This window comes from Gigantopelta aegis, chromosome 4 (genome assembly GCF_016097555.1).
Source record: "Gigantopelta aegis isolate Gae_Host chromosome 4, Gae_host_genome, whole genome shotgun sequence".
In the NCBI taxonomy this organism is placed as follows: domain Eukaryota; kingdom Metazoa; phylum Mollusca; class Gastropoda; order Neomphalida; family Peltospiridae; genus Gigantopelta; species Gigantopelta aegis.
In genome coordinates, this window is record NC_054702.1 from 22,954,298 (window position 1) to 22,981,590 (window position 27,293).

At 40.9% G+C, this 27,293-nt stretch overlaps 1 protein-coding gene across 3 annotated transcripts in view; it reads left to right on the top strand.

Annotated features, from left to right (window-relative positions):
- The window catches only part of LOC121370000 (crossover junction endonuclease MUS81-like), a 47,940-nt gene that overhangs the window by 5,575 nt on the left and 15,072 nt on the right, over positions 1 to 27,293 (top strand). Inside the window, exons 3-14 of one of the 3 annotated variants that reach the window (XM_041495084.1) lie at positions 4,425 to 4,497; positions 5,527 to 5,583; positions 6,916 to 7,106; positions 8,310 to 8,411; positions 8,847 to 8,930; positions 9,331 to 9,419; positions 10,656 to 10,919; positions 11,566 to 11,639; positions 12,107 to 12,191; positions 21,606 to 21,703; positions 22,371 to 22,788; positions 23,714 to 23,838. In XM_041495084.1, coding sequence (XP_041351018.1) covers positions 4,425 to 4,497; positions 5,527 to 5,583; positions 6,916 to 7,106; positions 8,310 to 8,411; positions 8,847 to 8,930; positions 9,331 to 9,419; positions 10,656 to 10,919; positions 11,566 to 11,639; positions 12,107 to 12,191; positions 21,606 to 21,703; positions 22,371 to 22,788; positions 23,714 to 23,838 — 1,660 coding nt within the window. Of the gene's footprint in view, positions 1 to 4,424; positions 4,498 to 5,526; positions 5,584 to 6,915; positions 7,107 to 7,443; positions 7,533 to 8,309; positions 8,412 to 8,846; positions 8,931 to 9,330; positions 9,420 to 10,655; positions 10,920 to 11,565; positions 11,640 to 12,106; positions 12,192 to 21,605; positions 21,704 to 22,370; positions 22,789 to 23,713; positions 23,839 to 27,293 lie in introns of those variants that run through there. The other 2 variants (XM_041495085.1, XM_041495086.1) reach the window with 2 other exon arrangements.

The following is a 27,293-nucleotide window of genomic DNA, read 5'->3' on the forward strand; positions in this document are numbered from 1 at the left end:
CTTATCTACTATTGATGATGATTTTGCCGTAGAACCACGCTTAGACAATTCGTCAATCCCTGACACCACCATGTGGCCTTATCCAGATATGTTTACCAGTGTTGCAGGCAAGATCCGTATTCTCAATCTCACTGATCAACCACAGACTTTATGTTCACAAAGTTCAAAACCCTGTTACATGAGTATGATGAGATTTTCAGTCCTGTCAACACAGGATACAACGGCGCTTCGGGGCCTTTTCAGGCAGTTGTGAACATGGAGCCCTGTACAACCTCCTCAACGTAAGGGCCGCATCCCTCAGTATTCCCATGACAAACTAGTTGATCTTCAAAACAAATTTGATGAATTAGAAGAACTAGGAGTGTTCCAACATCCGGAAGATGTGGGTATTACCGTGGAATACCTTAAACCATCGTTCCTAGTCAAGAAAACTAATGGAGGGTTTCGGCAAGTCACAGCTTTCGTAGATGTAGGCATATACAGCAAACCTCAACCTTCACTTATGCCAGATGTTTATACAGTTCTTCGGCGCCTAGCATCATGGAAGTACGTAATTACAACTGATCTTATACATGCATTCTACCAGATTCCATTGGTACGTCAATCTGTGAAGTACTGTGGTGTGGCGACACCATTCAAGGGAATTCGCGTGTATTCCAGATGTGCTATGGGTATGCCTGGTTCTGAAACTGCCCTTGAGGAGCTCATGTGTCGAGTTCTTGGTCATCTCTTACAGGAAGGTGTTGTCACAAAGTTGGCCGATGATTTGTATTGTGGAGCTGATACCCTCGAAGACCTTTTGGCTACTTGGCACTGTGTGCTTGATGCTCTCCAAGTCAATAATATCAAGCTATCGCCCAATAAGACTGTCATCTGTCCTTTATCTGTTATCATTCTTGGATGGAAGTGGAAGCAAGGTACTATCACCTCAACTCCGCATAGAATAGCTGCTCTTTCCTCATGTCCTGCACCCGAAAAGATTCATGGTCTTCGATCCTTCATTGGCTCTTACAAAGTATTGGCTCGTGTTCTCCCACACTGCGCTAGCCACATTGCACCACTTGACAATAAACAAGCAGGGAAACAGTCTCAAGACAGAGTCAACTGGTCTGACACCTTAGTGCATGCCTTTAAATCTGCTCAGATGGCTCTTCACTCCAATCAAACAATTACATTACCTTGCCCTGATGATCAGCTGTGGATAGTAACCGATGGTTCCGTGAAACAAAATGGCATTGGTGCTACATTGTATATTACTCGGGAAGGTAAACTGCATTTTGCCTGTTTTTTCAGTGCAAAGCTTCGAGAGAGACAGATCCTGTGGTTACCATGTGAAGTAGAGGCTTTATCCATCGCTGTGGCCACAAAACATCTCTCCATACATCATCCAATCCAAACACAAGGCATGTATTCTTACGGACAGCAAACCCCGTGTTCAAGCCTTTGAGAAGCTGTGCCGAGGTGAATTCTCTGTTTCCACCTTTCTCTCCACCGTTAGCCAGTACCAAGCCTCTGTTCGACACTGGGTCTGCTAACATTCCATCTGATTTTGCCAGTCGCAATGCACCAGACTGTGCTGACACATCTTGTCAAGTATGCTCCTTTGTACAACATACAGAAGATTCAGTTGTTCGAGGCATTTCTATCCAGGATATCATGGGTGGGCGTGCTCATATACCTTATACCAGCAGAGCTGCATGGCTATCTATCCAGTCCGAATGTCCAGACTTGGACGTACACATGCCCATCTGAAACGAGGGACGCGTCCTTCCAGAAAACTCACAAAGACATTAAACGTTATCTTAACGTAGCATCCATTGCTAAAGATGGTCTTCTCGTTGTGAAATGCATTGAGCCATTAGTACCTATACGTGAATGCACTATTGTACCACAAGAAACACTTGATGGTCTTATCACAGCTTTACACATACAACTTGATCACCCATCATGTCATCAACTGAAGCTTGTGGTGCGTCGGCACTTCTATGCTCTTGATATGGACACCACAATTGAACGCATTACCAGCAGTTGTCATCAGTGTTCTTCATTGTCCAAGTTACCTCACACTCTTACTACACAGTCCACCTGTGATGCTCCTGACATCATTTTTCAATCATTCGCTGCTGATGTTATGAAAAATGACCGTCAGTTAATCTTTGTGGTTCGAGAATGTGTCACCTCTTATACAGCAGTCTGTATGATAGAGAACGAACGTAGTGAGACCTTGCGAAACGCATCGGTTCAGTTGTGTTTAGAACTTAAACCACTTGATGGGCCACCTGCTGTAATTCGTGTTGATCCTGCACCTGGTTTTGCTGCACTCAAGAATGACAAGTTGCTTGAGCGCCATGGCTTATGACTAGAAATTGGCAGAGCTAAGAATGTAAACAAGAACCCTGTGGCTGAACGAGGCCATTCAGGAGCTGAGACATGTATTACTATGCCAGGATCCCATTGGAGGTGCAACCACCCAACTGACACTTTCAATTGCTGTCGCACGTCTCAATTCACGAATTCGCTCAAGAGGTCTCTCATCTTGTGGAATGTGGACCCAACGTGACCAATTTTCCAACACTCAGATACCACTTTCAGATATCAACCTTATCTAGAAGCAGCATGAGCTACGTCACGTTAACACCCCTACAGTGAGATGTCCAAAGCCCCATCCGGAAGAAAACCTACTACTCAGCATATTGAGGTTGGTGATCTTGTGTATCTTTACAATGACAAAAGCAAGTTTCGCGCCCGCAACCGATACCTTGTGGTTTCAGTTGAGGATTCCTGGTGCAATGTCAGGAAGTTTGTAGGATCACAGCTACGAAGCACCTCTTATCATGTGAAACTGTCGGACTGCTACAGAGTTACCTCTCAAATAGAGACATTGTCAGCATATCTCGACGATGGTTACAGTTGTGACTCTTCTGAGGAGGACACTTCACATGATATTCCCAGCACCTCGATTCTGAGATATACAACTCTGTACATGTATATTCACTAGATAATGTATTGCTTAATTTAGTGTTTTCCCTGGCTTGTTTTAGCGTGGTGCAGCACCATGCCTCAGTAGTCTAACACGATCTTTCCTTAAAGGAATGCTAAAGCAAGGCTTTTGGACTGGTATGCATATTCAACGATACATAATGCACATTATTGCTTAATATCAACAAGTATAATCGTATAGTTAATTAATAAAATGGTTAAATGTGACGGCTATTATATATAACGGGCGCAGCCATTTTGTATCATCCCAGTCATTGCACCCTCTGGCGAGCTGGTGGTTATGTAATACCTAACGTGTCAAGTCAGGAATTAGTCTTCGAACTGAAGAAACAAAACATACCTGATTTTTGTGGATGCATCGCAATGTTCTGTAATAATATTCATCCCAGTAAAACAGCAATGTGTATATGTCGTTTATTTTTCAATACAAAATAAACCACCATTGTCATAGTGTTGAAATAACTGTATTATATTTTGTATATAAATTAACCCATGTACTGAAATCAGAGTATTTTCTTGGTTAATTTCCCAAAGCAAAGAAAATTATCACTTGGGTATCGTGAGTGGTCGTTTTTGCTCGAAACGTATCCTACCAATAGGCCTAATAATATGCATTTTTTCTTTGGATTTTTTAAAAGAGAAAAATACTATAACTCCATTTCGTTATATTGATGCAAATTTAAATATATTTAGTTAAATAGTTTATTATACTATCAAGTCATTTATGTTGTTTTACAAGTCAGGTTGATGAAAGTGAAGCATCTTGTCGTAAATTAGAGCATTTGTTTACACTGTGCATGATAGAGAAGTTGGACCTGAGCTGACATCACTTCGCCCCAAGCTATACCACCAGACATCACAAAAACAAAACAATATAATGGCTGCCTCCAGTTAGCAGGAATAATCATGGTTTTTTTATTAATTCTAAAATTATGCGTTTTTCATTTGTTAAAGTGTCAGTATGTGTTGGTGCTCCGGGTATGCATCTTTCCAACACATAAGGCTCTTGTTGGAGTTTAGTCTACCTTTAATCAGCACCATGCTGCCCTGAGATTAAACAAGCCTTTTTCAGCAATTAATTCTAAAATTTCCTTTATAAAACACCCCAAAAGGTATTATTAATTAATAAAATATGCCTTTTATATCTTTTGCCATTCATTTATTACAGCAAGCACATAAATTACATTAATGTTTATTTCAATTAATTTTTGTGTATTTTTAATGAAAAACAAGTGCCCCGAAAATGGTCCAAAAGTGTTTGGTCTACCATGCCTTGCCTAATTTCTAGGGAAATCACTATAATTGGTTGATTTGTTGTTGGGTTGTTGTTTTTTGCAGAGGAATCTGCATATTGTTCATATAAATCTGTGTGTGCAATTAAATATAAATAATTTATATTCAATAACAGTATCTGTATATTTCAGGCACTCAATACTCTGAAGAAGTTTCCGCTTACCTTGTCGTGTGGTAAAGACTGCCGAATGCTGCAAAACTTTGGTAGGACTATATAAGTATTTTTAACAATACTTATCTCTTGTTAAAACAGAATAAGCAAGCCATTGCTGGAGGTGTTTCAAAAAACTGAAAGCAAGTATTGAATTATCACGTCTTGTCTCTTTATAATAAATGTTTTGGTTTATATCTACCTATGGTTCAGGTATACTGTACTGGTCACATAATTTTGAAGCTATCTTAATCGTAAAATCATGGGGCGGGACATAGTCCAGTGGTAAAGTGCTCACTTGATGCGCGGTTGGTTTGGGATCGATCCCCATCAGTGGGGCTATTTCTCGGTCCAGCCAGTGCACCACGACTGGTATATCAAAGGCCATGGTATGTGCTATTCTGTCTGTAGGGTGGTACATATAAAAGATCCCTTGCTATTAATCGAAAAAGAGTAGCCCATGAAGTGGTGACAGCAGGTTTCCTCCCTCAATATCTGTGTGGTCCTTAACCATATGTCCGACGCCATATAACTATAAATAAAAATGTGTTGAGTGCATTGTTAAATAAAACATTTCCTTCCTTCGTAAAATCATTGTAACCTATGACAATACTATGGTGTGTGCTGTAGTGAAGCCATAGCCTACAATGGCTTTACGATTTCGTTGCGCTAAGATAGCTAAGAAAATACGGGCCCTGAAAACACCTTAGCTTGTTTACCCAACACAGGGATAAAGTCTTAGTGGTTAGTAATTGCAGGGCTCAAACTTTCCTACAGCAATTTTTAAATGTTTTTGCCATATACAAAATTTGGAGCTTGCCTAAAGCAATTTCACACCAATAAGGTTTGTAACAAGTACATGTAAATACAAAATTATCGCTTCAACGGACAGAAGTCATTTTTATTCAGCAGCAAAAAACTGCCATCGGTAAAGCCCCTGGCCAATGGCAAGATACTTATTTCGATTTCAGTCTTCCCAGGTTGAATTAGCTTTTCGTTTTACCAGTAAATTGTAAATTGGTCTTTGTTATGATATACACATATTTTTCACAGTGTAATATAAATACAGCCTTCTGTTACAGGAGACAAAATCTGCAAAATGTTGGATGATCGACTCGCTAAACATGTGGAAACATATGGTAAGAATGCTATACTGATTTAGAATGCGAGTTCTACTCAGATGATACAAGACTAAAAATGTCTACAGTCTACATTTCACATGCATGTACTGTTTTCAAAACTTGTTTAATTAAAATACCCTGATCTCTTTCAACTTTACAATTGGAAAAAAATCTAGATTTTATAAACCTCAAATTGTAAGCAAGAAACCAAATAATCTACCTGTAACACCAGGGCTAGCTCTGACACATGCCAAATTCGCCAATAGCGAATTTTGAAAGCAGTTGGCGAATTTTATTTTAATTTGGCGAAATAAGTTCATGTAATAATTGACATTTAAAAAAACCCTGTTGATTTCTGCAATTTTTAACATTTAATAGACAATTTGGCAAAATGTTTTGCTCACCCAGAGCTAGCCCTGAACAACTTTTGTTGCATGTAATGTTTTATGGGGACATCCTGTTAAGTCTAATTGCCCTCATAAAAATTTACACAGGAACATCATTAAAAAAAAACCCAGTTATTGTCTGTGGCCATTTCCTTTACTATATATGTAATTTTAAAGACATTTCAGCCAAAAACATGCCAGGATGTAGTTCAAAGGTAAAACACTCACCTAAGGATTGATGGGTTTTAGGATCGATTGCCTTCAGTGAACTCAATTTTTTTTTTATCATTCTAACCAATGCTCCATAACTGATGTCCTGATATCTTGTCTCTGGGAAGATGCATATAAAAGATTCCTAGCTGTTTTATTATGGCTGCAGCATGTTTTTTATTTTTCTATCTATCAAAGAAATGTTGAAAATAACCATATGTTAGCCACCAAATAGCCATAGCTTAAAAACGTGCTGAGATAACCAGAAACATATTTTTAACACCGACACATTTTAAGCTGTTTTGCTATCCAGTAGCTGCTGATTATTTAATCAATGTGCTCTAGTGGTGGTGTCATTGAACAAAACACACTCTAACTGTTTGCATTTTAAACTACAGTTATTTGCTGTCTTAACATATGCAGTATGTTTTGTTTAACGACACCACTGGAGCACATTGATTACTTGAATCATCAGCTATTGGATGTCAAACATTTGGTAATTCTGACATGTAGTCATTAGAGGAAACCTGCTACATTTTTCCTAATACAGCAAGGGATCTTTTATATGCACTTTCCCACAGACAGGAAAACACATACCACAGCCTTTGACCAGTTGTGGTGCACTGTTTGGAATGAGATAAAACCCCAATCAGCTGAATGGATCCACCGAGGTGATTCAATCCTGCGACGCAAGCACCTCAACTGAGCACTCAACCGAATGATCTCTTAACATATGATGCTTTGCTTGTTTCAGGAACCACAGCTCCTATAGTAAGAACAGAATCTGTGATCACCTCACGAGCTGGTACAGGGATATCCACTCACACCACCAGCACTATTTCAACTAGCACAACCTCACCTAGAATGGAAATCTCAGGTCCTCGTATTGACTCAGGAATAGTCAGTGACGAATCGGACGTTGATGAGCAACCATCACAACAGAGGGTAATCATACACATGAAAAATGTACTGTATAAAAGGTTGTCTAAAACTATATAAAATAAAAATAAAAAAATAAATAAATAAAGGAACTCTGCATTTCTCCCGCACAAGGAAGGAAGCTTCCTCGTTCACAACAAAAACATATTGTAGATAAAAACAAGATTAATTTAGATGTAGGTTTAAGTTACAGACCACAGTTTCGGCCCATAAAACTGGACACTAAGTCTGGTTAATCTACAAACCTGTAGCACATCTGGATAGAATGAAACAAGAGTGTGTGACGTTGAAATGGCAAAATACATTTAAAAATAAACTAAAACTCGACTCCATCTGTTTATAGTTGCAATGGAATGAAACAAGTAGTCTGTGACACTGAACTGGTGAAATATGCAGGTAGCATTTAAAAATAGACCAGAGCTCATCTCAGAGGTATGTGGGGTTTTTGGAATTAATTAAAATACATTTTGCAGTATTACAAAGACCAGGATGACCATAGGCCAGGGCCGGATTTAGACCTTTGGGGACCCGGGGCAGGGGCCAAGAGCACTTCAGGTTCGGGGGCCCCTCGACATAGCAATTAAATTACATGACAAATGAAAAAATTTAACTAATTTTATAATTATTAAAAAAATGTATAAAGGAAGTCCTTAGTCGGGGGGTGCCGTTGGCATATTTTTATTATTTAACCATTTTGAAGAAAACACCTATATTAAAGCTGCACTATAGTCTGGATGTATAACAGCAGCAATACATTTTTCATTAAAATAGTGAATTGATTCTCTTTAACATGAAGGCAAATGTATGTCAGTTGTATAGAATCTCTATTACAGAAGGCCATCAGTCTACAGGTTGGTAGGTACTGGGTTCGGATCCCAGTCGAGGCATGGGATTTTTAATCCAGATACCGACTCCAAACCCTGAGTGAGTGCTCCGCAAGGCTCAATGGGTAGGTGTAAACCACTTGCACCTACCAGTGATCCATAACTGGTTCAACAAAGGCCATGGTTTGTGCTATCCTGTCTGTGGGAAGCGCAAATAAAAGATCCCTTGCTGCTAATCGGAAGAGTAGCCCATGTAGTGGCGACAGCGGGTTTCCTCTCAAAATCTGTGTGGTCCTTAACCATATGTCTGACGCCATATAACCGTAAATAAAATGTGTTGAGTGCGTCGTTAAATAAAACATTTCTTTCTTTCTTTCTATTACAGAAGCGGCGGAAGTCTTTGGGAAACAAGGCACCGCGGGAGTATATTCCAGCCTTCAGGTCGGGACCGTACGCCATTTTACTGGCTCTCTACAGAAATGCACAGGTTGCTACTAAACTTTGGTTTGAACTTCTTTTTTAGGGGCTGATATTAGATGTCAAACTTTTTATGAGTATACAAACTGTATGTGGTGTGGTTTATTGCCAACATACGTTTATAAAACAAACAAAAAACATTCAGTTTGATAGAAATATGCCTTACAAAATCAACATTTTTGATAGATGGTGCTCATTAAATTTTTAATAAGTAGACTTCAAGCTTTAATGAAGTCTTTTTCCATGTAAATAACATTCAGTTAAATTCTGGATACTGTGCTAAAATCTTGACTGTGAACTATAGTTTTTTAAGACTGATAACATTGTGAATCTGTTTGTCGCAAACTAACTTTATTTTAAACAGTGAGCTTAAGAAAATAAATACTTATATTTTAATACATGAAAATAAAGACTCAGATTAGAATGCTAATATTTTGTTTTTCAGAATCCAAATAGCATTCATGACTTTATGACCCATACAGAAATAATCCAAGCAGCAGAACCATTGGCCGATAATTCCTTTACAGTGGTATGTTAGTACTATCTTGTCAAACTACTAACAAAGACCAACATTTGTTAACAGTGAGTATCGGTGTCCTATCATTGTATAACCATAGTGGTGGCAGCGTAAACTTCTGTGTTCAAGTTTAATGTTAAAGTTTCATATTTATATCATTTTCTCTCAAACTATAAGTTCTAGGTCAATGAAACTTGGTTCATAGTTGCATCCTAGATCAATGAAACTTGGTTCATGCTTGCACCTATGGATCTTCATTACAGTGCATTGAAAATGTTTACAGTAGGCAAGACATTTAATTTTGCTGAATTCTTGTTTTAACTATTTGCAGATTAAAACAAATTAAATTGTATATTGGGGTTTATTTGTGTGTGTATTTGTTTTTTTAACTGACACTTGTCTATGGTTACAGCCTGACCCTGGTTGTCGTTACACTGCATGGTCGTCGATGGGGACTCTTATTAAAAAGGGGCTGGTCATCAAAAACAGCAGTCCAGCTAGGTGAGTGGTTTTATAATTTGTAAAGTAATAAAATATTATCTAACAAATCAGATGCATTATTCCATATTACAGTAGAACTTAGTGGCTTCAAATGCTGTCCAGCCAGGTCAGTGGTTTCATGATTTACAGTGTAATTAAATTCTTTCTGTGTAACAAATCAGACATGGTTATTCCATATGACAGTAGAACTTGGTGGTTTCAAATGCTGTCAAAATATAAACTATTAACAAAGAAAAGAAAGAAGTGTTTTATTTAATGACGCACTCAACACATTTTATTTACGGTTATATGGCGTCAGACATATGGTTACGGACCACACAGATTTTGAGAGGAAACCCGCTGTCGCCACTACATGAGCTACTCTTCCAATTGGCAGCAAGGGATCTTTTATTTGCGCTTCTCACAGGCAGGATAGCACAAACCATGGCCTTTGTTGAACCAGTTATGGATCACTGGTCGGTGCAAGTGGTTTACACCTACCCATTGAGCCTTGCTGAGCACTCACTCAGGGTTTGGAGTCGGTATCTGGATTAAAAATCCCATGCCTCGACTGGGATCTGAATCCAGTACCTACCAGCCTGTAGACCGATGGCCTGCCACGACGCCATCGAGGCCGGTAAACTATTAACAAGTCTTATACATACTGAGTTTGCAAATTTAATGGTTCAAACACCAAGTGATTGATTCATTAATGCACACAAATAAAAACAATTGCAGAAAAATCTGTACTTTTAAAAATTATTTCTTTTGGTTCTTTTTTTCACTTAATTTTTTTTCTTTTCATTTAAATGAAGTGAGAAAATTTTTAAGAGTCGCTAAAAACTCCCTAATGTGATAGGTTGGCCTAATGCAGGACTTCCAGATTATGGTAGCCCCACTCCCATGGCTAGTGATGTTCAATGTTGGGCTAGTAAATAACTATTATTGCCATGCCTGACGGCTAGTGAAAAACACAATTGTCAGATGTTGCAGTTACGTCTATTTTGTAAATATGAATATCCTGACCCCACCCCAAACTCCAATGTTAGTGTTTTTAAGCTCTATCTCCCTCTTTAGGTGACATATCTGATTATTACTATTATTTAGTAAAATTGTATTAACTTAAAGTAAAGTAGGGCTAGTGAATTCTTAATCATTTTTTAAATCACAGATCCCATGGCTAGTAGATTTTATAAAAATTCTAGAAGCTCTGCCTAATGTTTGTATTTATTATATAATTTGTTTATTATTATTCAGGTACAGTTTGACACAGTCTGGTAAAGACTTGGCTGACAGACTGGAATCAGTTGATGGCACTTCACCACATACCGCAGGAAGCGACAGGTCAGCAATGTCGACCAATAAAATCTCTCTGTCAGTCAAATCACCAGATGTTGAGAGTCTGTCTGCCATGGATGACTGGAACGATGGCATGCCCAATCTTCCATCACTGGATCTGCCACAAGTTCTCAGTTCTCATAAACAGAGTGAACAGCCTGGACTTCCACAGACTTCTAATAGGTAACATTGTGAAAACAAAAAGTAAAATATTTTATGGTATCGTGGACATACAGAGGTTATGTTGAGTGGTGGCTGGGTTGGATGTGGACATACAGAGGTTATGTTGAAGTGGTGGCTGGGTTGGATGTGGACATACAGAGGTTATGTTGAAGTGGTGGCTGGGTTGGATGGGGGAGTATATGAGGAATGAAGCTTTGTTACTAGTCATGTCCAAATGATGTCACTTAAAATGATAAAAGTATTCAACTCAATAGCATCACGTCTCATATGTCCACTTTTGTATAAAAATGTTAACAATGACATTTTAATGTGTGTTTTTGTCATCTTAAATTTTAAAAAAAGACATTAATTTTCATGGGATTTTCTTTAAACTGGCATTTCAAAAATCCCATTCAATAATAAAGGTTTAATATCCATTATAACTAACATGTAGAAAATGTATATGGTTCACATGAAAATTGTTGGGGTGGGATTACAGTTGCCATTGGGTATATTTTATTAATGCATTCTTCATGCTGCTGCTGTTGTTAATAACACCCAATAGCCGATGTGTATTTTTGTGCTGGGGTGTTGTTAAACATTCATTCAATCATTCATTCTTCATGCTGTTGTGTACAATATTTCTTTGCTGCTTTTTTTCTTTCAGGTTTCACTTTTGGTTTGTTACTGATGACAACCGACTTGTTACCAGTAAAGATGAAGCAGCTGTGTCCATAGATGGTAAGAGACAAGTTGATGAAATGTGACCATCGATTTTTACAGTAAAATGTCATTAAATATATTATTATTATTTATCATTATTTTTTAGTTGATTCAGCAATACATTTGTACATGTACTGTTACCCAAATAATAATAATTTTTAGATATTTCGTATCTTATAAATGAAATTTTAAAAACATCAAACGAATTGTTTGTAGTAATAGCTTTTGATAGCATAGGTTGTTTTTTTTAGTTTATATTTTATGTATTTTTTAGCAATTGTTTTAAAAAAAATTAAAACTAATGATACTCGTAATAAATGTTAAATTCTGTATATCATATTGTTCTGTGACTAGTCAGTTGAAATGAATATATTTGAGCAATATAATAACTATTTCTGAGTAAAGTATTTTATTTCTTGTTTTGGTTAAAATGTAAAGCAAAAATGAAATAATATTTGTATTATAATTTTGTTTTGTTTTTCTAGAAGTGAATTCCATTAGTTTTCTTGTCAAGTGTAACTATCAACAGCTGTTAAAATCAGGCAAGACATACAAGCTGGATACGAGTAGGTGAGAAAACCGGCTTCAATTATTAGGGAGGGTATTGAGCGAGTGATAGGATGGATGGATGGACAGACAGTTGGATGGGTGTGTGTGTGGGTGGATGGATGTATTTATTTTAAAACTTATAACAGCTGGCTAGAGATAAATGCCATCAAGTTAGTTAGGAAGACTAGATGAAATTATAAATTAACAAGTTGATAGGTTTCTTGGATGATGGATGGTTAAGTGCACCTCCCCCCCCCTGACGCAAAACAATTTCTATAGACATTACCTGTCCTCAAACAAGTGCACCTCCCCCCCACGAAGTGGTCAACATCCCAACAGCCAATGGGATGGCCTAAATTCTTCTACTGCATACTGCTCTCTAGTTCCGGTCACATGACTGTAACTTCCTTCTTTTTCTCTTCGCTAAAGGGTCTGGACGTCCTTTTGCTTGGCTCTGTTTGGAGTCAACTTTTATAAGACCTTTGGTTTTGTATTAGTGTTTGGGTGAAATGTTTTTCACCTTCGTTTTCATTAGCTTTCGTATGTTCTTTTCGCGTATTTCACTTGACTTCCAAGCGTTTAATTACATGAAATGTTGTTTATATTGCCGGTTGTCGTGTCGGACGCCATTTGCAAAATGGCGTCTGTGTTGACTGGCTTTGTGTTTGGGTGAAATGTTTTTCACCTTAATTTTCGTTAGCTTTCGTTAGCTTTCATATGTCTTTCGCGTATTTCGCTTGACTTGCCAAGTGTTAATTACATGAAATGTTGTTATATCGCCGGTTGTCGTGTCGGACGCCATTTGCAAAATGGCGTCTTTATTTACCGGCTTTGTATTTGTGTTATGGTTGGTTTTTCTTTCTTTTCACAGATTGAAAAATTACTATTATCATATCTGATAATGTTCAGGCGACTAGTTCGAGCGTGTTACGCTGCAAGAAGTTAGCCGGCGGCGACCCAGGTTGTCGTGTTCGTGTGGCCTCACTTCTAGATGCGACCTTTGTGCGGGCTTGTCTGATGTCGAGTTCGCGGCTTACCTGAAGGTGGTGTCAGCGAGGACCAAGAAGGTGGAATCTTCGAGGACCAAGAAGGTGGAATCTTCGCCTTCGATTGCTGACTCCGTGGCGGAAGAGTTACGTTCAATTCTACCGACCATGCTGGAAGAAACAATGGCGTCAATGGCGACCTTACCTAAATCGGCGAGTTCGGGGTCAGGTCCGGTTCCAGTCCCCTCTTCAGGGGGTGCGGCTTCTTCAGCTCCACCGTTACTTAAGACTTCGGATGACAGGCCTGCGGTCTCTACGCAGCCCTCTAAGAAGCCGGCTCATTCAGATAGACGCTCCACGGATTCCAAGGCTCACCGATCTTCGGCGGGGAAGTCCCCTTCGGCGCATCGGAGCCGGGACCGTAGCCGTTCCACATGACCTGTATGGCTCCCTACGGGTTCCACAGATCGTCAGCGCCAACCTTCAGTTGATGTGGCTTCCAAGGCCTCCGAGGGCTAGACGGGACCATCCACGGTCCGGTTTAACCAGCGGCTTCCATTACGGTACATCGATTGGCCTGTGCTCGAGTTCTACGAGACTTTGGTGATGAAGCGCCTGCGGCATCTGTCATTGAAGAGCCCGACTCTACGGACCATATGACTATGAGGGATTGCTTGGCGGCTGTCTACGACATGTTGCCGTCCTTGCCACATCCAACGACGATGTGGTCATCCGTTCCTTGGTATCCACACGGGGGACCGCCCACGGTCCGGTTCTCCGGTATCTCCATCGGGCCATGACCAGAGCGACTGGCCTGTTCACGGGTGCTACGTGACTTTCTGATGATGTATCGGTTCATGCGGTGCTGGAAGATCTGGATGCGGCGGACCACTTGTCACTGAGGGATTGTCTGGCTGTCATATCTGATATGCTACCGCCGCTGGCCCATCCACCGGTTTCAGCCAAGAAGGGTCCGGGTTCGATGATCGCCACGGAGGTTCCACCGGCAGATATCGGCATTCGATCGTTGGCTGCCACAGGCCCCCGTCGGTTTACACGGCTACCAGTAACTGGCCCGTGCGTATCGTTGTTCCAGCAAGCAGACGGAGCCCTGTAACGAATTGGAAAATTGCGTCATCGGCTCACCGTTCGGTACCGTCGTCCCGTGATCGATCGAAGTGGTGCAGTGTCCAGGGTTCCACCGGCTCCTGCCGGTCCGTGTACATCGTACCGTCCACACCAGTCGGCAGCTGATTCGGCGTTCAGGGTTACACCGGCTCCTGACGGGACCGTCCACGGTCCGTGTTTCCGATGCAGCCAGTACATTGGATCGAAGTGCCTGTGCCAGGTTACTGACCGATTTTCCAGATGATGCGTCGGCACCTTCCGTTATAGAAGATCCGGACGCAGTGACCCACATGGCTGTGACTGTTTGTCTCGCTGCGGTGTATATGCTTTCGTCACTTCACAGTCCACTCGCACCATTCTAGAAGGTTTCCGTTTGAGGACTGATCCGATGTCGGTTTACTTGAGTAGACTTCGTTTGTGCCGTTCCCCATTCGTCACAACGAACGTATCCCGTCTTCAACCTATCCTTCAACGGTGTGACGCCGGCCTTGGATGACGCTGTTTCCGGCGGGACCAGACGTCTTCCTAGAACTTACAGATTGGCACGTCCTGTCGATGGCTTCAGTTCAGCGTACATGTTGTACATGGCGACCATAACTCCTCATGTGCAGGATGCCAGAGGATATGCCTTGTTCTAGCCGTCGACTTTGATGTTGGTCTACCTTATATCTTCCGTGACGTCGATGTGCACTACGATTGCACACTATCGTCAACCGACTTGCCTGAAGCGATCCATTCTTGACTTTCAGCACAAGCCGGTAATCTTGGCAGACCTGTGGTCTACATACGGCTCTTTGCCGTGAAGGGGTCGACGTTACAAGCGTTCCGGGTTGGTGACGAAGAAAGTCTACTGGTCCGGTCACTTGTGTTGAGATCCCGTGCACCGATATTCTCTTGTTCGAGGAAGGTTCAGCGACATTCGGCAGATCGTTCTCTATATCCGGTGGCGATGCAAGACAGTCGCTACTTCCGCTGGTTCCGGAAGTTATCCAGTTGCCATCACGTGGTACGGGGGTTTTACCGTCACCGTTTTCCTATGGTTCATTGCGGCTTATCAACTCACTGACGTTTACTGTTGTTACCGCCAGAGTTCGTGACCGATGCTGTCTAGATGGTCTCTGCTGCTGTTTCGCACCGGGTGGTGTGACGGCCGTGGATTTTAGCCGGTTGCTGTTTTGCGTTGCTTCACTTCCAGGTATATCGGGCATGTAGCGTAGCGAGTTGCTACGCTGTCTTGGCTCTTGCCTGTATCACGGGGTCGCTGTTTCCGATGTCTTGATTCCTGAATCACTCTATTACTGTTTCATGAAGTATCATTGCAAGAGTAATTTTGACGTCGGCGCAACATTTTATGCTTAGAGGTCGCGGTATCCAGTTTGTTTCTGAATCCATGCATTCAGTACAATAACGCAGATTTGCTGATCCGGTTACCAGTCGCCTTGCAGTCCAGTCCCTGTTGGTGGCTGTGGTTTCCAGATGAAGCCGATCTACACATCAACCTGTTGGAGATGTTGTCAGTTACGTCATCTTTCATTGGCGAGAGATGCTGTCAGGCGCCTCTCTCATGGTAGCCACAGACAGTACTACCGCGGTGGCTTATATCAACCGTCAGGGCGGAACCCACTCCAGCAGTCTGCTGCAGTTGACTTATCGTCTCTACAAGCTGGTTGACGAGATTCCGTTGCAACTTCGGGCTCGCCATATTCCAGGGGTTTCCAATGTACTAGTCGACACACTGTCTCGGCCGTCGTCTCCACAGCCGACGGAATGGATGCTCCATCCCGAAGCGTTTCGATGGGTGTGCGACAGACTTTGGACACCAAACATCGATCTCTTCGCCACACGATTCAACCATCAGCTGAGGGTTTACGTGTCTCCGGTGCTGGATCCCGAAGCTCTGGATCTCGACGCCTTGGCCATCAGCTGGGAACAGATGGACGCGTACGCTTTTCCTCCACGAATCCTCCTTCCAAGGGTGCTTCAGAGGTTTCAGCTGTACCATTGTCGCCTGTTACTCATTGCTCCAATGTGGCCATCCAGGATGTGGTATCCAGATCTAATACGTCTTGCCGATCCACATCCTTTACCGCTGCCAGACTGGGATCATCTGTTGCTGCATCCCACGTCAAGACTATACCATCCACGTCCGCAGTTGTTCCAACTGCACGCGTGGACTTTATCGCCAAGAGTTTGAGAAAGAAAGGTTTTTCTTCACAGTCTACGGCGGCCATTTTGAAAGCGCACAGATCATCTACTACTGTGGCTTACAACGTCAGATGGCTTTGCTTTCACCGAGGGTGTGTCCGGCAAAACCTCAAACCTCAGACGATCCAGATACTTCGTCTTGCTGGGTTTTTTGGCTGTATCTGCGGACCACTTTACGATTAAAGGGGTCTACCATCGCTGGGTACGTTTCGGTCATCGCTACTGTTCGTGATGTCGCTACTGGAACGAAGTTATCGGGTATTCCTGAGATCCATAAGATGATCAAAGGGTTTCGCCTTGATGATCAAGTACACCGGTTTCGGCCACCAAGATGGGACCTGAATCTGGTGTTACGAGCGTTATCGACCGCACCTTATGAGCCGATCGAATCCTCTTCCCTGCAAGACTTGATGCGGAAGACGGTGTTTTTACTCGGTTTTGCCACGGCTGCCCGTGTCTCAGAACTCCATGCTCTTGATGTAGACTTGGTACGTTTTCACCAAGATCGGCGTGCAGTCAACTTGGGGTTACTCATGAACTTTGTTGCAAAGAATCAGTTACCAGACCAAGCGCCTCGTTCGTATGTTGTGCAGGCCCTCTCCTCTATCGTTGGTCCGGCGGACGTTGAGGACTTGGCGTTGTGCCCTGTCAGAGCCCTGCACCAGTACATCGAGAGGACCAGATCTTTTCGACAACATCGCAAAAGACTTTTCCTTTCCTGTAACCAGAGTCGGTTGAGGGACCTTACCAAGAACACGGTGGCCACCTGGATCCGGTCTTCTATCCTGACCGCCTATCAGAAGGAGGGTTTACCTGCTCCGTCTGCTTCTAATCCGCATGAACTCCGTGCCTTGGCTGCCACGATGTCCCTGCACTGCAACACACCCATTCAGCACATTATCACTGGTTGGTTCTGGGCTACGGACTCCATCTTCGCCAACTATTATCTGAGGGATGTCTCCACAGAAGACGTTGAGGGGTTCCATCATCTGGGTCCGGTTGTTGCTGCACAGACTCTGTTGAATACAAGCCGTCCTCGTCGCCGTTGATGTCTGTCTGATTCTGGGCTGCATACCGAGATGTCCATCGAATAGACAGATGAGGATTGCTTAGACTTTTGTTCTTTTGCACAGTTCACGTACTGGTGCCGGAACTTTTGTCTCGATAACCTTTACCCTGCACTGCATGTGGTTATTGGTTGTCGTTATTGAACTAACAGATCTTTGGTGTACTAGACAGAAAACACTCGGGGGTCTTGTTTTGTTCAATGTTCTGACGGATGCACCTCATTAGGTTGTCGCTTGTTATTGAAAAACTATAACACTTCAATACGTGAGGGTTACCTAACACCTGCATCCCTGGTGGCTACGTCTTCCCACCCTGTCAGAACCAGCATGAGATGTGGCTTCCGCCTCCTGGTCCATGTGTTCTAGGAGCCGTACCTGCCACTGCTGACGGATGCCACCATTCTGGTTGTTGTTACTAACATCACCTGCATTGGTCTGTGACGGGCATCCCTAGGATGAGGGCTTACCAAGGTTGGCCTTATTCTTCCACTAGTCAGCCTCTTTCCGGTTGGGGAGTTATCACAAGCATCTACGGATCTCGGCACCCACCACCATCTGTTGAATGCTGCACTTGTTTGAGGACAGGTAATGTCTATAGAAATGGAGAAAACTTGAGTGTTTTCTCTTTTATAGATACATTACCTGTCCTCAAACAAGTGCACCTCCCCCCCACGCAAGTGGTCTGGTCCGAACATCCCAACAGCCAATGGGATGGCCTAAATTCTTCTACTGCATACTGCTCTCTAGTTCCGGTCACATGACTGTAACTTCCTTCTTTTTCCCTGAGCGCATCGCACGGAGAACAGGAAGCGGGGAGGCCCACTTGCGTGGGCGGGAGGTGAACTGTTGAGGACAGGTAATGTATCTATAAAAGAGAAAACACTCAAGTTTTCTCCATTGTTAGTTAAAGTCGCACACCCTATTAGTAGGTGAGTAGACCGGCTTCAGTTACTAGGACGGGTTTTGAGTGAGTGATAGAATGGATGGATGGGTGTGTGGATAGATTTATTTTAAAACTTGTAACATCTGGATATGGATAAATGAAACGCCATCTGGTTATCATGGATGAATAGATGGACTGATCAATATCAAATTTGGTGGGATCTGTAAATATCTAAAATATACTCTTCAAAAAAAGAAACGCAAAAGGGTACAAATGGGTTATAACTCCGATTTTATGTTTCCTACCGGTTCATGCTTTGTGAATATAAGGTCATTGCATGTCCCAAACACATTCCCACGGTTACATTCGATAAAACGCAGCTACTGTACAATAAAGTTCCAAAATGTGAATATTCGCAAAAACGCAGCCACGTGCAAACCATGTCACCACTGCACGTGCGTTGTCTGCACGTGCAACATGAACACCGACAGTATAAAAGTGCAGGGTGTTCGCTTGCCTGGCCTCTGTATCTGGCTGACAGTTGACAATCCAGGACATGCCACGTCTCAGTGAACCGCAGAGAAACAATGCCATCGGCCGACTAGACGCAGGCGAATCCAAAACGGCCGTTGCCAGGGCATTCCATGTGTCCCTAAGCACCATCTCCAGACTGTGGGACCGTTACCAGCAACATGGATCAACACGTGACCTCCCTAGATCCGGTCGACCACGGGTCACTACCCCCGGGCAGGACCGCTACATCCGGGTACGCCACCTTCGGGAACGATTGACTACTGCCACCTCCACAGCCGCAGCAATACCAGGTTTGCGCAGGATATCCGACCAGACCGTACGGAACCGCCTACGTGAGGTAGGAATTCGTGCCAGACGTCCAGTTCGAGGTGTCATTTTAACACCACAACACCGTCGACTCCGACTGCAGTGGTGCCAGATTCATCGACAATGGCCTCAACTGCGATGGAGACAGGTGTGGTTCAGTGACAAGTCCCGATTTCTGCTCCGACGTCATGATGGAAGATGTCGCGTGTATAGGCGTCGTGGTGAACGTTATGCGGCAAACTGCGTGCAGGAAGTGGACAGATTCGGCGGGGGTAGTGTCATGGTGTGGGCAGCCATCTCACACACTGGCAGAACTGACCTGGTCCACGTGCAGGGCAACCTGAATGCACAGGGCTACATTGACCAGATCCTCCGGCCACACATCGTTCCAGTTATGGCCAACGCCAACGCAGTGTTCCAACATGACAATGCCAGGCCTCACACAGCACGTCTCACAACGGCTTTCCTACAGAACAACAACATTAATGTCCTTCCTTGGCCATCGATATCACCGGATTTGAACCCAATTGAGCATCTATGGGACGAGTTGGACCGACGCCTCCGACAGCGACAACCACAGCCCCAGACCCTGCCCGAGCTGGCAGCAGCCTTGCAGGCCGAGTGGGCCACCATCCCCCGGGACGTCATCCGTACTCTGGTTGCTTCAATGGGCCGGCGGTGCCAGGCAGTTGTCAACACACGCGGAGGCCACACCCGGTATTGACTCCAGATGACCTTGACCTTGGTGGTGTGTCCTATCACTTACTCACAATGGACTAGAGTGAATTGTGAACAATCCTGCAACATTTGGTAATTATCGGACTCACCATTCAATAATTAAATCAATTCTCCAAATGTTACGACAATGTGGTTTTGCGTTTCTTCTTTTGAAGAGTATCTGTTTCTTGGATGTTTATGGTTGGTATGCATAATAATTTAGGATTTAAAATGAGAGCATAAATTACTTGTTTTGCTAGAATAAGAAACTTTCCTTGCGAATGTGAGATATTGTAAACAGGGGATCTGTGAACAAAACAAAATTACATTAAACTTGCAGACCCTAGTTTCAACTTGTGAAAATGGACACAAAGTTTTGTTTAATCTACAAACCTGTGATAAAGTGAAATGAGTTTTTGACGTTGAAATGGAAAAATATTCTTAGAAATAGACTAGAGCTCATCCTCATAACCGTTACTCCTTAGATTTATGGAAATGGATAATCTAAACAATAAAATTTAAGTAATGTCTGATTTTAATTATCAAAAACAGCTCTTAAAGGGAAACATATGCTGTAGTCTGTCACTTTAAAAAAACAGCTCTAATAGGGAAACATATGCCATAGTCTGTCACTTTAAAAAAACAGCTCTAATAGGGAAACATATGCCATAGTCTGTCACTTTAAAAAAACAGCTCTAATAGGGAAACATATGCCGTAGTCTGTCACTTTAAAAAAACAGCTCTAATAGGGAAACATATGCCGTAGTCTGTCACTTTAAAAAAACAGCTCTAATAGGGAAACATATGCCGTAGTCTGTCACTTTAAAAAAACAGCTCTAATAGGGAAACATATGCCGTAGTCTGTCACTTTAAAAAAACAGCTCTAATAGGGAAACATATGCCGTAGTCTGTCACTTTAAAAAAACAGCTCTAATAGGGAAACATATGCCGTAGTCTGTCACTTTAAAAAAACAACAATAGGGAAACTCTAATAGGGTCTGTCAAAAAAAACAGCATATGCCGTAGTCTGTCACTTTAAAAAAAAAACTCTAATAGGAGAAACATATGCCGTAGTCTGTCACTTTAAAAAAACAACTCTAATAGGGAAACATATAGGGAAACATATGCCGTAGTCTGTCACTTTAAAAAAACAGCTCTAATAGGGAAACATATGCCGTAGTCTGTCACTTTAAAAAAACAGCTCTAATAGGGAAACATATGCCGTAGTCTGTCACTTTAAAAAAACAGCTCTAATAGGGAAACATATGCCGTAGTCTGTCACTTTAAAAAAACAGCTCTAATAGGGAAACATATGCCGTAGTCTGTCACTTTAAAAAAACAGCTCTAATAGGGAATAGGGAAAAAAAAACATATGCCGTAGTCTGTCACTTTAAAAAAACAACTCTAATAGGGAAACATATGCCGTAGTCTGTCACTTTAAAAAAACAACTCTAATAGGGAAACATATGCCGTAGTCTGTCACTTTAAAAAAAAGGACGAGGAGGAGACATGTAAGTACTGGGTAATTACAGATATTAAACAAAAACAGACCTTTCAATTGTGTCGAGTTTTGCCATAGTAAATGTGTTTGTCCATTTGACATGTCCAGGCCGCTAGGTGATGACGTGTTTGCCTACCTGTGTGATACGGACGCTGATGATATTGCATGCCCTCCTTCTGCACCACAACCAGACAAACAAAAGCAAGGTAACTCTTCCCAGTCTCTGTAAGGGGCCATTCATGGTTTAACCATTTTCACGAGCATACAATGTGGGTTTTTTGCTACCCCATTTTTCTAAGAGTGTACATCAAAACTATATTTATGATGGCCTTTATAGGCTGTTTTTAATTATGGTCTTTAAACATGTGGTTGTTATACAAAGTAGCATCTGTATACTTGTGGTTGTAATTTACGGTGTGGTTTATAGATAGGTGGTCATTATACAGGAACTACTTGGAACATGTGGTTGTTGAATATGATGACCATTATGGATAGGTGGTTGATATATAGGACTGTTTAGACATGTGGTTGAATATGATTAACATTATGCATAGGTGGTTATATACAAACGTACATGTGGGACCTACTTAACATGCGGTTGTTGAATATGATGACCTTTATGAATAGGTGGTTGTTATATAAGACTACTTAACATAGCCTCCTGTTTAAAATGCTTTCGTATTTTCAACCAAATCATGTAAAACAGTACAGATTGATTTATATTAGGCAACAACCTGTCATATAAAGCTACCTTTTTTCCCCGTCAAATCATCTAATGCAGTACAAACTGACCTCTATTAAGTCGCCTCCTGTCTTAAAAGGACAGTTTTTTATGCTCCCATTGATTGTTGACTGTTTTATATCCTATTACAGCTACTGAATCAGTTAAACCCAAACCACAGAAACCAAGAAAGCTCAACACCACCAACAGAACTGCTGCAGAACCCGTTCCCAAGGAAACCTCCTTGAGAGAAAGACTGTTGGGAGTGCAGACTCTTACATCTGATGTAGTCTTGGAACCACAGACCATCGCACGTGATGTACTCGCGTCTGTTCAGTCCAAGAGAGCAGACACACTTTCTAGTCTGACTACAAGAACCGAGAATACAGGATTGTTTGCGTCTGATTCACAGGACTCGACAGTAAGCGACAAGATTCAAAATTCTGACTCACAGTCTTCTACAGTCTCAAGTGTTTCGTCAGCAAGCGGTTTGCCACCCACAGACTTTGTGTTTGCTCCTGGTTCATTTGATATTATCTTGTGTGTCGATAACAGAGAGTTTTATGGAGGGTTTGTATATTTGATCATCGATTGTATAGTTAACAGATATATACATTATTATTTGTATAGTTAAATATTGTTTAATTACACATTGTATTGTTAAACATTATTTGTATGGTTATAGAGAAAGAGGAAAGGTTAAACTAGAAATATACTTCTTTTCAGTCCCCTACCAGTCCAATCAGAGGGGACTATAGGTTTCATGTCCATCTATCAGTCAGTCCTTTCCTCTGTCTGTCCTACATATAGTTTTGCAGACTTTGTGAGATGCAGAGATTGTGTGTATAGCTGTACCATGTACTGTTACCAATCATGTTCGAGTTTCCTGACAATTTACTCATTTATGACATAGTTATGTCCCAGAACTCAGGAGATACGAAAATGTGTTTTTCTGATTTGTTTTTCATAATACCTCAAGATATTGAGCTGAAATATTTTATATAACTTTATCATGTACTGTTACAGATCAAGTCTGACTATCATGGTGATTTACCCATTTTGTACAGAGTTATCGCCCTTGAACTTAGAAGATACCAAAATAGTTTGGGCCTGTTGGGGGACATGTTTGTTTTGTCACTTTCAGACAAAAAATATTCCAGAATAGTACTTTAAGGATACAGACAATAATAATATGTGTTGCTTTCAGTGACAGAAATAATCTCTTATAATTGAAATGACCTTTTATTGCAAACAAAATCATACACAATGTCATCTAATATTTGAATACGTCTTAGAGGGGTGGGGGTTGAAAACTGTCAAAGCTTTAAATTATATTTATTATGGTCTGTACCTTGAATTACTCGGACTGTCATTTTCATATAATAATTCTATATAGAAGAGGGCCTCGTAAGTTGTCAAACTTGTGCCTGAATCTTTTGTTCTTTGTACAATAAAATATATTTTCAATCAAAATACAAGAATGTTTTTATTGTAGTGGGAAGACAAATAATAAACCTCTGCTGCCAGACCTGATACGGAATGGCGTAGAGTGTGACCTTCGACCTCTTCACGTAGGAGACATGTTGTGGATTGCCAGAGAGAAATCACAGAAATTACCAGGTAATGAAACAATGTTTCATATTTTAAATTATTTACTCATTGCCTATAAATGCTGGAAGAGTGATGGATCATGGGTAGGGCTTCTAGATTATGGTAGCCCTACTCCCATGGCTAGTGATATTCAATGTTGGTCTAGTAAATAACTACTAGTGTCATGCCAGACAGCTAGTGAAAATATTTTGTCAAATGTTGCGGTCAAGTCTATTTTGTAAGTATGACTATCCTTCCCCTACCCCCCACCCCCAATGTTAGTGTTTTTAAGCTCTATCTCCCTCTAGGTGGCATATCCGATTATTACTATTAAGTTGTAAAATTGTAATTAAGGGATATAGTAAACTCAAACATGAGCTTTATGTGTTGGAAAGATGCATACCCGGACCACCAAAACATACTGACACTTTAACAACTGAAAAATGCATTATTTTAGAGTTCATAAAAAAACATGATTATTCCTGCTAACTGGGGGCAGCCATTTTCTTTTGTTTTCGTTGCATCCGGAATTCTAGCTTGGGGCAAAGTAACATCAGCTCTGACCAACTCCTGTATGCACAATGTAAACAAATGTAGTTATTTACGACAAAGCGCTTCGCTTTCATCAACCTGACTTGTAAAATAACATAAATGTCTTGATACTATAATAAACTATTTAACTAAATATATTTCAGTTTGCATTAATAGAACGAAATGGAATTAAAGTATTTTTCTCTCTTAAAAACATCCAATGAAAAAATGCATATTATTAGGCCTATTGGTAGAGAACGTTGGAGAAAAAATTACCACTCACAATACCCAAATAATAGTCAAATTATTTACATTAATAAAGCAGGACGGCTAATAATGTCCGTTACCATTTTAGGGGTAGCCAGTTATCCCACAATACCCTTTGATCTAAATAAAATGGGCACATATTTTTTGTGTGTCTAGACACCTTGACTGGTGACCATCCAAATATACACCTGCCAATCAGAAACCACAGGTATAGGCCACAGAAAGAAAAGACCAATTAACTAAGAAAACACTCCGATTATCATTTCAGTCCGTGAGTTAATGTATGGACAAAACAATACAGTTATTTCAACACTTTGACAATGGTGGTTTATTTTGTATTGAAAAATAATATATACTTATTGCTGGCTTGCTGGGATGGATATTATTACAGAATATTGCGATGCATCTGTTCTAAGACTAATTCCTGACGTGACACATTAAGTATTACGTAATCACCGTCTAGCCAGAGGGCGTATTCACTGGGATTATACAAAATGGCTGTGCCCGTTATATGTAATAGCTGTCACATTTAACCATTTTATTAATTAACTATAAGATTATACTTGTTGATATTAAGCAATAATGTGCATTATTAAAGATAACTAATACAAATATAATAATATATTTATTTATTGGCTGAATTGGCTACGGCTGAGTTTAAGGTTACCGCCCAAAAATAGGGCCATTGGGCAACCCAAATATAAATAAATTATCACACAAATAAATATGAAATGCAATTGTAATATATCGAAATTTGTAAATTGGATATATATATATATAAATGATTGTTACACAAATAAAATGTCATGTTTGTTTAATATAGCAACAATGTGCACACTGGAACCAGATGTACACACGTCACAAATATGAAAATAAATCGCAAATGAAAATACATCGTAATCCGATTCATATAAAATTTACAAATAAATAAAATGAATAAATAAACGGTACTGTTGTTGAGCGAGAAACTGCCACATGGCGAGATCTAGCGTCACCAAGCGGATCTCAGCCACCGGCAACAGAACCGCGCCGTGGCCAATTGTAATTGCCATGTCAGCCAGTGGCTACCCACAAAACTGCCATGGTCCGACTTCACCAGCAGGTGGAGATACATTGTCAGTGGTAGTCAGAAAGCACTGAAGGCCTTGTTGCAGTCTGTATAAGAACAAGTCGTTACCAGGAGTAGATAAATGGACCTGGTCAGGCAAAAATAAACAAGAATTTAACTCTGTAATATCTGGGTATCATATGTATCCTCCTCCCAAACGAATTACTTCCCTTGCAACATGGCTGTTTATTTTAGTTCTGGCTTTTTCAAGTGCATTATGATTTTGCTCATTCCTCCATTTAAGGCGTGGTAAAATTTGAGACCATACCAACTTAGTGTTTGGCAATTGTTTAGCAATTCTTATAATGGTAGCTACAATAGACTTGCGCAACGCACATGTAGCACCTTGACCGATATCGTTGCCTCCGTAATGTATAATCAATATATCTGGGGCATTTTCTAATGTAAGTAAAAAATTTATCTTTTTCTCCACCTGATTCCATTTCAGGCCTCCTTGACCTTGCCACCAAATATTCGCATACATCCGTTGCAGTCCTAAATGAATACCGTCGTACGTATTTCTAGCATGCACAAACGTTCTTTTCACCAGCGATGAACCAACGACCCAAATATGTTTTTTAACAACTGAAAAACCCAAAATAAAATTAATTATGTATTTCCCCAAGTTGATCAGTAGGAACCCCATCTACCAATTGTAGATTCCCATCTACCAATTGGTTGTATATCTTGATCAGATATTCCCCGCATAGATGCTGTGGAAGCAGCTCCAATATGGAATGAGTGTGATTTGTAGTTTTTTGACAGAACACCAGCTGCTGCTAATGCTTGTTTTAAAACAGATGTGAATTGATAACGAGTGATAGGTGACTCATCAAAATGACAAAAAAGGGAATCTGTAATATTTGGTCTCATAGCAAGATATTTCTTAATACATTTTACAGGGCAAAAGATAGAATGTATTTCTGGAAGAGCAATGATTGTACCTTTGCCCATTTTATCTGTCTTAGAATACTGTAAAGCTAATTCTAAAGTAGAATCCTTGTTAGTGAATTTGATATTATTGATAGTAATCAAATTTGAATTATCTCCTAATTTGCTTGTTAATTCTCCTATTCGAAAAAAGCCAAAAAATGCAACTGAAAAAACAGCTGAAAAAAGATTACACTGAAACTTGGAATTACAAACAACGGGCAACGTATACAGTATTTTTCTCAATAAAATTGGTGGAATGGGTAATCGCTTGTCTAATCGATTATCTAGTTTAGCCATTCCTGCAACCATTTTTTTAACAATAAATTTGTTTGTAACATCATCCACTCCTAAAAGTTTACACTTAAAAGCAATACCTGCTAAGTAACACCTTGCCGTGCTATAAGAAAGTTTTCTACATGACAAATGTGCCACAAAATTAATTATATGCTGTAGATCTGGAGGCCATACAAAATCCAATTTATACAAGGACCTAAATTTTTCAAATGCTGTAACTCCATTATTATAAACCATCTTGGTATTATTAGATAAAGAAGCATCTATGAAGTTATCAGCTTTAGCCTTAAGATGCATGATATGAATGAATCGGGAACTGTCATAGGATTTTTGTCTGCTTTTGGCGCCAACC